At 42.4% G+C, this 11,771-nt stretch overlaps 1 protein-coding gene across 1 annotated transcript in view; it reads left to right on the forward strand.

Annotated features, from left to right (window-relative positions):
• The window catches only part of sez6l (seizure related 6 homolog (mouse)-like), a gene marked incomplete at its 5' end in the record, with an annotated part of 81,704 nt that extends 71,075 nt beyond the window's left edge, over positions 1 to 10,629 (forward strand). The window contains 7 exons of the mRNA XM_080420296.1: positions 1,583 to 1,777; positions 2,857 to 3,048; positions 5,806 to 6,000; positions 7,365 to 7,400; positions 8,494 to 8,608; positions 10,301 to 10,406; positions 10,544 to 10,629. Of these exons, the coding sequence (XP_080276422.1) occupies positions 1,583 to 1,777; positions 2,857 to 3,048; positions 5,806 to 6,000; positions 7,365 to 7,400; positions 8,494 to 8,608; positions 10,301 to 10,406; positions 10,544 to 10,573 (869 nt within the window). The 3' untranslated portion in view covers positions 10,574 to 10,629. The remainder of the gene's footprint in view (positions 1 to 1,582; positions 1,778 to 2,856; positions 3,049 to 5,805; positions 6,001 to 7,364; positions 7,401 to 8,493; positions 8,609 to 10,300; positions 10,407 to 10,543) is intronic.
• Positions 10,630 to 11,771: the final 1,142 nt, after the last annotated feature.

Genomic DNA, 11,771 nt, shown 5'->3' on the forward strand with positions numbered 1-11,771 from the left:
GTATCTATGTGGCAATGTCACATTATATAGGCTACGGCTCTTGTCTGATGTCACTCACAACACATACCAATGGCATGTGTGTACTGTATAACAATGCCAATTTGCACTGGCGCAAACATTTTTCTCTTAAAATGACATTTCCTATACCTGAAATGTTTAATATGAGTTAATATGAGTTACCCAGGGGGTCAGGCCTACATGAGGCTTTGTCTGTCCCTCTTTTCCTCCCGGTCAACGTTTTTCCTCCCGGTTCAACGTTTTTCCTCCCGGTCCCTCTTTTCGATTGGCCAAGCTTAGCGTGACGTAGTGCTCTGATCTTCAGATTTCAACTTATAAAGTGGTTTGTGGTGGTTTTGTAGGTGTGTTACGCTTAGGAATGTATTCTGGGTCTGGCAGAACCAGGTCTCCTGGTCTTGTTTCATTGCATGTTTCATGTGTCTCTTCTCACATGGCTCTCCCAGGCTTTGTCTTATAGCTCTCCTTTTTCTCTGCCCTTATTCAATCACATCACATTTGATTTCTCACACACACACACACACACACACACACACACACACACACACACACACACACACACACACACACACACACACACACACACACACACACACACACACACACACACACACACACAGGTTCTGTTTCATATAACGTAGCCTACATAACAGTGTATACTAGAATATGTATATGCTTTGAGACATGAGTGATGAATACTGCAGTGTGGCTATGTTTGTGAATGATTAACATTAAATCTTAAGCTGCATTATGTCATTTATTTTAGTGAATAAAATAAAATAAAATAAAATGTGTTTGAACATTATTATTTCTTTGTCCAATATGTACGGTAGAGTATGTTACAATATAACTTTATACAATCGGTGTGGTTGTATTTGGTCTCCCTGCTCTTCTATTGAGATATTTAGATCCTGTGTCTAGGTTAGACACGACCTTTGACACGATCCCGTTCCTGGTTTGACATGAATTTTGACCAACAGTAAGGCTCTATTAGGCTCAGTGGTCAAATCCAGCACCTGAGCAGGAGACCTGGGTTCAAATCCGGGGTAGAACAGAAAAGTTACACAGTGCAGCTTTAACATCACAGATCCCTGTGATTCCCGATAGGGAATGATTATGAATTGTTAAGAACAGTATTTTGCTCCCCTGTATTCCTAGTGTAGGTTCTGATCTGATCGATCACTTCCAGTTTGCAGAGAGCACACGTAATAAATGGTTGTTGTCGGGTGCAAAAATAGCAGATCTACAAGCTCAAAATGAGTTGCACCGCAACACATTTTGAGTTTGAGTTTGTGACAGTGTAGTATGACAAAGTAGGGCATTCATTTACAAAATAAAAAAACTAAAAGAATGCAAAATATGGAGATAAGAGGTTTCAGCGGAATGTTGGAATCAAATCCTATTCGCTTCTGAGACATCGTTTTCCACATAATATGGAAGAGAAACTGCTCTCAGTTTAACTGTGATGTTAAATTTAATATAGAATTAAATGCATAAATCTTTTCTAATGGACCACTCATGAAATGCCTGGGTTCTTTTTTTTCTCCTTCTTTTTCTGTGAGAACAGAGGTGTCCCGTAACGACTCCTGTCCAGATCTTCCGGAGATCCAGAACGGCCGGAAGACCACCAGCCACGCTGCGCTGGTCCGGGGAGCACGCATCACCTACCAGTGTGACCCAGGATATGACCTGGTGGGACAGGAGACCCTCACCTGTCAACTAGACCTGCAGTGGAACACACAACCTCCATTCTGTGAAAAAAGTATGTTCCAATTCCAGTTAATACTAAGGGTCCGTGTCCACAGGAGTGCTTTGGATATCATGTCCATAGGGCTCACACAAAGCGTTGGATATCATGTCCATAGCACTCACACAGTGTGGATATCATGTCCATAGCACTCACACACGGCGTTGGATATCATGTCCATAGTGCTCACACACGGTGTGGATATCATGTCCATAGCGTTCACACACAGTGTGGATATCATGTCCATATCATGTCCATAGTGCTCACACACAGTGTGGATATCATGTCCATAGCACTCACACACAGTGTGGATATCATGTCCATAGTGCTCACACACAGTGTGGATATCATGTCCATAGTGCTCACACACAGTGTGGATATCATGTCCATAGTGCTCACACACAGCGTAATGCCTGCACTGTTCCAACCTATCAGCCACTGAGGTGCTCACTGCTCAAACGTCCCGTTATTAGCACAAACAGCTTAGCTGAAACAAGGGTAAACAAGGGCATCTCGTGGTTGTGATAACGATTCAACCTAGAGTCATAAATTAGCGGCTTGTCAGACACAGCCAGGAGGATAAAAAGAGCACGCTCCTCTCCAAAAGTGTAACTGTTTCCAGCTTGAAGCTGCAGCAAAAAAACAACAAAAAAAACAGATCGCCAGGAGTGCTGAAGCGCGTTGCTCGAGCACTTGGAAAAGGAGCGCACCAGCACGTCTTTACCATAGAAATACATGGCAGACTGGCGCTGCCAGCTCAAAAGGAGTTCTCTAAGGACATGGCCCCTAAGCCTTGTCACGCTATATGTGGCTCATAGGTCAGGACCCTATCTCCTGTTTCTGTAGCGTGCCAAGCAGGGTGGCAGTGGGTGCCATTTTTATGGTCTTTGGTATGACCCGACCGCGACTGGGGAATCAAACCCAGACTCCAATCTCAGGACGGACAATCTTAACCACAAGGCCACTGAGCTTGTTAATAACACCAACTGCACACTAATTACTTGTGATTGTGCGTGCGGTTAGGCACATGCATGTACAAATTGCACACAATACTGTACCATAATGTATACTAAGTTGCATTGTTTTTCTTTCAGTCATGTACTGTTCGGACCCTGGGCACGTGGAGCACTCCACCAGGTCTCTGTCGGACCCCAAACTCCTGGTGGGGACCACCATACAGTACAGCTGCAACGTGGGCTACATCCTGCAGGGCGGCGCCGTTCTCACCTGCTACGGCCGCGAGCCGGGGACCCCCGTGTGGACATCTAGACTCCCTCACTGCGTTTGTGAGTTTTAACCTCTTAACACATTGGGTGCCTGAATTTTTTAATAACAACTTACCGTGGGTGCCAGCATTCTCCCCATTGACTGAGCTTTGCTGTTTAAAGCTCTAGACTCCACAACGAGCAAATCCACGTAAAAAAAAAGCATGCATTCATGGAGCGCGATGACCCTGGCTACATCCTGGAACGATAACATCACTCGCGAGTTACAACGGGGAGGGATCACGCATCGCGCATGACCGGTTTTCCCCACCGGAAACAGATTCGGAGATACAGACGTTTTAAAGAAGGAAACAGACAGGAAGCGGATGGGGAGCCATGTTTTTTTTTTTCGGGATCTCAGGATCACAATGGGTACTCCCAGAGCTGCTCTAGCCCCTCCCGTGTGGAAAAAAACGAAAAAAACTAAAAGACACAAAAACCGTTTAAATACGGTTTTGGCACTCCGCGTCACTTTTTGCACCTTTTGCAAAACCGTATATATACGGTTTTGGCACCCCATGTGTTAAATGGGATATTTCATTTTCAAACATGTTTGGGGGTTATTTTAACGTCAACTCAGGCTTTTGTGTGCACCTCCAGACAGTTTTTAAGTTGCTTGATTCAATATTTAGATGTTTGATATTCATTTTATAAGACACACCCCCTTCCTATAGAAACATTGTAACGTAAAACTCCATTTTAACCATGTTAAATTCATTGAAAACACGTGTTCTTGGTTCTGGTGACTGATATTGTCATAATATGTGAGATGATTTTTCAATTACTTTTTTCATTTATTTTTATATTGTTTAAAAACAAGGGAACCAGCGGACCTGGTACTGCCAGACCCCTAATGGCCGACAGAGCACTACGTCACGCTAAGCTTGGCCAATCAAAAAGAGGGAAATGTAAGCACCATATCTGCACCATATCTGCACCATATATGGACGAAAACGTTGAACCGTTTTCGTCCATATATGGACGAAAGAGGGACCGACAAAGCCTCATGTAGGCCTGACCCCCTGGGTCTGGCAACAAAAACATAAGGAAAATAAATGTAAATAAATGAAAAAACACGGCCCCCTCACTCATTAGAAGGACAATTTCAGTCACCAGAACCAAGGACACGTGTTTTCAATGAGTCTAACATGGTTAAAATGGAGTTTGAAGTTACAATGGGTTTGTATTGGAAGGGGGTGTGTCTGAAATAATTAATATCAAATATCGAAATACTCAATCAAGCAACTTAAAAACTGTTTGGGGTGCTCGCAAAAGCCTGAGTAGACGTTAAAATGACCCCAAAATGTTTTGAAATGGATATATCCCTTGAAACCCTGTATATACAGTACGTTATGTATACAGTAACAGGGGCTCCCAAACAATTCACCTCGAGACACAAAAGATACATTTGGTTTTTAACCGCTTTTTTTATATTTTGAATAATTTTTAAACATTTTAACAAAAAATATTTTCAGATGGGGGTCCAAAGCCAAATACATATTAATTTGGGGGGTCCTTGACATGAAAATGTTTGAACAACATTTAGGAAGCAAGTTCAAATGAGCAACTACACTTTAGAAACAAGCCCCCCAAAGAAACCTCAACTAGCAACTACTGTGCCAATATCTTTAATGTACAAGTGACTTTACAGGAAAGAAATACAAGGTTTCTACCTGACAGCAAAGATATAAACACCGTCTTTCCTCCAGAATGTTGGGCTGAAAGCAGACAGTAGCCTGCGGTTTAGTGTCTAGTTTGTCAGGCGTTATGGATTCAGAAACATGTCGTAAAACGTTCCGGTAACACCACGGATGAAACGCTCTCTCCGCTGACATGATAAGAAGTGGAGCTTATATTTGATTTCTTATCTAAGCTGACTGGACAGGCTCCGGCTCTCCCTGCATCAACCCACTGTCGCTTTGTGTCAGAAGATGTTTTTTTATTATGCTGCATTTTTATATCATCTTAACCCATTCAATCCGGGAACACATCCGTGTCATTTTTAGACTTCTTTGGCTATTCCAAAATAGCAGATATACAAGCTCATAGCGCGGCACCGAGTGCCACGCTATGAGCTTGTAGATCTGCTATTTTTTGAAAAATCTTGAAAAAGTGTGCAAATCTTTGAATGTATGTATTTTTTAAGGCAAACATTTGTAACTGAAATCTTTGCTTCTGGGGGTCCCTGGAACAATTTTTTTTTGAGATGTGGGTCCGCGGCCAAATACATATCTATCTATAAATGTTTTCTAAATCCTAACGGTATGTTGCTATATCAGTGGTGCTTTTCTATGTCAAGGACCACCCAAAATGACATGTATTTGGCAAATAATGGTTAAAATCTAAATCTAAATTTCCCGGTCTTAATGGGTCAATGTCAGTGATATGCAGATGATACATGCCATGGCCACCTGGAGAAAAGTGGGGGGTTATCCATGAGGCACACACAGACGTCACGCACACGCGCACGCACACGCACACGCACACGCACACACACACACACACACACACAGTCAGAAATGTCAGGAAAGATCTTCCCCCCCCCCCTCTCTCCCTCCCTCATAACGCCATTGGCACTTCAGTGGAACATCTGTGGCTAGTCCAAGCCTTGTCACAGTGGGGGGGGGGGGCATTTGCCAGGTATGAAATGTGAATTGGCCTCATTTCAAATCTGGCAAGTCAGACAATAGGGGGGAAAGTGAAGAGAAGTGTTAAAGTGAAGAGAAGTGTGAAGAGGTCAGATGTCATATATCTGGTACATTATGTCTTCTCTTCCAGCTGAAGACTCGGTCTCCTGCGAGAACCCCGGTCTCCCTGACAACGGCTACCAGATCCTGTCCAAGAGACTCTACCTGCCCAGCGAGTCGCTCAGCTTCGTCTGTTACCAAGGATACGAGCTCATCGGGGAGGTGGCCATCAAATGCATCCAGGGGAACCCGTCGTTCTGGAGCGGTCCGCTCCCACTCTGCAGGGGTGAGTCTGTCTGGGGAACCATCTGTGTTCATTCGTTCGTTCATGCATGGGATGCGACTCTTTATTGTCGCCACATTAATTAGCCTTATTGTACTGCAAGTGGTTCTCAAAGTGGGGTCCGGGGACCCCCCAGTGGTCCTTGAGGGGGGCTCTAGGGGGTCCCCGACTTTGATTGCTAGTGAGGAACCAAGTGGACCCCTTAATGGGTCTGTAACTCTGAGAGCGTACAAATGGAACCGTTAATTAACACTGAGGATTTTACAGTGTAGAATGGGGTCCCAGAGATTTAAGGTGCAGTAAGTGATTTTTTTTTTTGTTAAAATAAGTGATGAATAGCTCTATATTGTGATAGTAATCATTGCTATAGTGTTTGTTCAGTAACATTGTTAAATAGCTCTATAGGAGCTCTATATGAGCTATTTAACACTGATAGTACTCACTGCTATAGAGTGTTTGTTCAGAAACAAGGGTCTCCCCATTTCTCACATGTCTTTAGTAAACAGAAAGGGCATTTTCAGGTCGGGATATCAATTTTGTCCAATCAGGAGAGAGAACTCAAACATGATACAGGACAAACAAGTGAAATTGGAAATTATGACACAAAGAAATGTTCTGACAAAATTGGAACTGGAACACAAATAAAATAAAATAAAATAGAAGCTGATAAAATATGTACTGTACTCTCTCCTGATTGGATGAAATTGGCAACCTGAAAATGTATTTCTGTTTAGTGTTTACTAAAGAGTTGGAGAGACCCCTGTTACACTCTATTGTAATGATTACTATCAGAATATATGTATATAGTGCTTTAAACTTTTAACAAAAAAAACCCCCCCAAAAATCACTTACCCTACCTTAAAAAAAATCAAACTGGGGGTCCTTGAAGTCCAAAAGTTTGAGAATAACAGATTTTAGTCTTACTGTACATGTTGATGGACTATTCCAAGAATATGTTGCTCTGTGATTCTTGTCAAAGAAGAATGTCCATGATGCATGCAACCCAAAGCAGTAGACGCAGATATACCACAGAATGTCCATGATGCATGCAACCCAAAGCAGTAGACGCAGATATACCACAGAATGTCCATGATGCATGCAGCCCAAAGCAGTAGACGCAGATATACCACAGAATGTCCATGATGCATGCAGCCCAAAGCAGTAGACGCAGATATACCACAGAATGTCCATGAATTGATGCATGCAACCCAAAGCAGAAATACCATAGAATGTCCATGATGCATGCAACCCAAGGCAGAAATACCACTGAGTGTCCATGATGCATGCAACCCAAGGCAGTAGAAGTGTGATGTGAATGATGATATGATATGATGTGATGCACTGACTGACAGAATGCTATCTTGCAGCCAACCATGACTGCTTTGGCAACCATGCTTTGGAAGGTGAGTCTGTGCATGTTGGATGCGAGTAGTGTGCTTTTAGTGGTGGGTGGATGATGTGCATACAGTACGCCTCACAACTCTTTCTTCTAGTCTAGCCAAACGGCAAACAAACCCTCCCACAGATGAGCAATAAAAACTATTATACTGTACTTCACCTCTCTGTCTGCTGTGCTTACATTATTAGCATGTCTGCCTGTTGAACTGTTTCCTTGGTGTAAATTTGTCCAACCACTTTTTTTTCCTGTTTTGTTTTATCATCGTTTCTCAACGTCGGGTCCCGGGACCACCGGGAGTCCAAATTGACCCTTGTGTGTCCGTAACTCTGAGAGCGTACACATGATGGAACCAAACGGCCCCTTACAGGTCCGAACTTGGTCCCATCTAAAGTGTAGATTGGGGTCCCAGAGATGAAAAGATCATATCAAATGGGGGTGTCTTGGTATCACTGGTTTAGATATAAGCATGTAAGCATGTCTTTGATTGAGTGGCCATGTACCTTACTGTATGACCATAAATGTACCTACTCTATGACCACACATGTACCTACTCTATGACCATACATGTACCTACTCTATGACCATACATGTACCTACTCTATGACCATACATGTACCTACTCTATGACCATACATGTACCTACTGTACTATGTCGTTGACCAGGGTTGTGGGGTGTTTATTTTCAAGGTCCTTTTTTTTCATTTGTATGTCCTACTCCAGTGGTTCCCAAACTTTGTAGCTTGAGACACAAAAGCGAAACTTGATATCTCCCGAGACCCAAACTAGTGAAAATAGTCGATCTACAAGCTCACGTGTCGCAATGTGACGTGTTGTGAGCTTGTATAGATCGGCTATAATTTATTTTTAATGACATTTCTTGGATTTTTATTCATTTATGAAATTATTTTGAATAATCTTTGAATTTCATGAAAAATTGTGATTTTTTTTCTTCTGTTGAACATTTTTTAATATAATTTTGAAATAATAATGAAAGGATATTTACTTGCGACCCATAAAAATGGGTCTGTGACTCACAAATAAAGTATTTGAGAAGGACTGTCCTTATACTCCAATGACGTATTATTGTGTGTTTTTAGTTGCAGAGGCTACAGCAGGGTCCAGTATGGACGGAGGCAACATAACGCTGGCCATATTCATCCTGGTCCTGCTGCTCTCCGTGCTGCTGGGAGGCGCTTATGTCTACGTCACACGGTACGCTCATAGGTTATGCAATAATAAAAGGATCAGTTCGCAGAGGAGATTGACAGATTGTGTGCGCGTCTTGTACCTGTATTTAGGCCAGGTGCTGGACAAGTGGACATCAAGGCAAGAATCAAGGAGAAGAAAGTAAACCATCCGCACATTGGTTTCGATTCTACAAATTCTAAATCAGTTAAAAAAAACTTGTTCTTTTAAAAAGCAGGTGCGCTTCCTCTGGATGCCTTTTTTGTTTTAGGCAGTGGGTGCTCAGCTATAAATATAACTTGAATACAACTGGCTCAGATACACATTCTCATTTATTGAATAATAAATAAATGAGAATGAGTATCTGAGCCAGTCTTGCATCCTTTATTTTGGAGTGACCACTTCCATTTCGGTGGTATTTGACTCGCCTTCTAAATCAGTAGTTGTCACACTTTCAAAATATTAATATATTTTTTTAAAGCGCGGCACGAAGTGAGCTTGTGCATCTGCTATGTTTGAATAGCCAACGCTAAAATGGAAAATGACACGATGCTTTTCCTGGTTTTAATGGGTTAAAGCTCCCAAAACGTTTATATAATGGCGCAACGTTTCGACCATCATTATCCACCTATCTTAGGAGGTACAGCTGTCTTAACCCATTCAATTCGGGAACCCATTCTGTGTCATTTTCAGATTTGAGCTATAACCATTATTTTATACTTTGGCTATTCAAAAATAGCAGATATACAAGCTCGTTGCGTGGCTACAAGCTCATGCCCCCGCTATGAGCTTGTAGATTTGCTGTTTTTGAAAAATCTTGAACATTTTGTTCAAATCTTTGAACATGTATTTTTTTAAGCGAACATTTATACTCAAATCTTGTTTCTGGGGGGGGGGGGGGGGGGTTTGCACACATTTTCACGATTTCTTTAAAAAAAAAGATAGCAGATATACAAGCTCATAACGAGAGTTGAATAGCCAAAGAAATCTAAAGTGACAGAGAAGAGTTCCCGGATTGAATGGCTTAATTATATTCTGTGCACAGAGGAAACACTTAAGGCCCTGACAGATAGAGTCAGTGACGCACGCCATTTGGGGCCAGCCTGTTCAACATAATTGCAACGTAATTATTAATAATTTGAACCTCACCGCAACGAGCGGAATGGAACGAGGGAGGTAACACACACACACACACACGTGCACAGTTGTGTTCACTTTGGCGTGTAATCTCTTTCTCTTCTCTCTGTTACGCCTGCACTCCCACTAAAGCTGAGCTCTTCAACTTGACGTCATGATGAAGAATGCACTATAGGCTCTATGCGCAGCAGCCATATTGGAAAGAAATTGGGCCTCTTCCTTACTTCCTTCACAGGTCTTACCAATGATACCAATGAAGGCTCGGTTTCGTTTAGTGTAGCACAGTGGTTCTCAAACTTCTTAATTTCAAGGACTCCCATGACTCTCAGAGTTACACGCCGGTAAGGGGCCATTTGGGACCCCCTCAAGGAACCATGAGGGTCCCTGGACCCAATTTCAATTTGAAAGTGTTTCCAGTGAGCCTTCATTAGTATCATTAGTAACACCTATGAAGTAAGGAAGAGGCCCAAGGTCTTTCCAATATGGCTGCTGTGCACAGAGCTAGCCTATTCATGCAGTCATCAAGACAACTGTGAAGAATCTGATGTGTGTATTTCTGTTTCTCTGTTTCCAAACCTCTAGGTGCCGCTATCACTCCAACTTAAGACTGCCCCTTATTTATCCTCATCCTTATAGACAGATCACTGTGGAGACAGAGTTTGATAACCCACTTTATGAGACAGGAGGGGTAAGTGCCAATCCATTATAACTACAAGTATCTTTAATAAAATAATCGATTAATAATCAATCTCAATGTTGGGCTCGTCATTGTTAGAGAAAAAAAAAGTGAATTATTTCTTTCTCTTTCTCTTTCTCTCTCACTAGGACAATCGTGAATACGAGGTATCGATATAGGAGACGTCACCATGGAAACCCTGGATCAATATCGATTGGCCGTCCTTCCTCTCCACCCTCCCACTCCTCCCAGGAAAAGATGATGATGATAATAATAATAATAATATGATGATTATGATGTTGGTATGTCCTTTGACACGATGGCTTTCAGCAGAAGGAAACAGACTATGTGGAAAGGAGAGGGACAGTGGAGCGGTGATGAGGTTGTGGAGGTCAGCGTCCGGCGGGGAAGACGGACAATCGACAGAATAATGGGGATGAACCTAGTCTTGCGTAGCCAGACAACTATTCCACAATCTCTGAATGCTATATAGAGTTTGGAACTACACCTCCCGAAAGCCCAGAAAGGAAGCTGACATCTGAATTTCCATTTCTGATAAGCAGCAAGCTATATATATATATATATGTATATATGCTTCAATTATTTCTCATTTATATTAGGACAAATCTGCGCGACTGCAAAGACGAAATGGAGGCGGGACATCCGCTTTATCCCCCGGATCATTTTCAGAGCTTCCGTTCCGAGCTTCCAGACTGTATGACCGAAGCATTTGAACATTGTGGGAGGCAACAGTTAGTCTGGCTCGCGAGACTAGGATAAACCGGGAGGAGGAGGAAACATGAGAAACTGTGTAGAAACCTTAGAGCCAAAGCTGTGTGGAGACAAACCTCAAATAAAGACAAAGACTGGGACAAGATGGAGGCAGTAGGAGAAGAGAAGGGGAGGGAAGGGAAGGGAGGTGCAATAGGCTCTGCGCAGAACTGTAGCGCCGGGTTTCCCCAAAGGTGGAATGTAGCACGTATATCCGATGTAAATGTCTCAATGGAAGAGACCATGCCACCTCCAATCCCAGCACATGTACTAGTTATCGTCGCTGTCGGGTGGAAACCTCCTAAGTCCACAACCGTTCCTTTTTTATCAGTTTTAAAACTATTTAAAATTATGAAAATAGCCGATCTATGAGCTTCACAACGCCTCGCATCGCGTGGCGTTAGTGAGTTTGTAGATCAGCTATTTTCACTACTTTTGTGCGTCACTCTTGTATGATGAAGTAGGGCATTCATTTACGAAAACCAAAACGTTGAAATAAAAGTTGAAATATGGCCCACAGCAACGATATACTAGTTATATTGTGTTAACATACTCACCATACAGATTGGTTAAAAATTACATTTTATTAACTTTAAAAAAGTGTTA

Source organism: Gymnoscopelus braueri (assembly GCF_963280865.1).
Source record: "Gymnoscopelus braueri genome assembly, chromosome: 22".
Lineage (NCBI taxonomy): Eukaryota > Metazoa > Chordata > Actinopteri > Myctophiformes > Myctophidae > Gymnoscopelus > Gymnoscopelus braueri.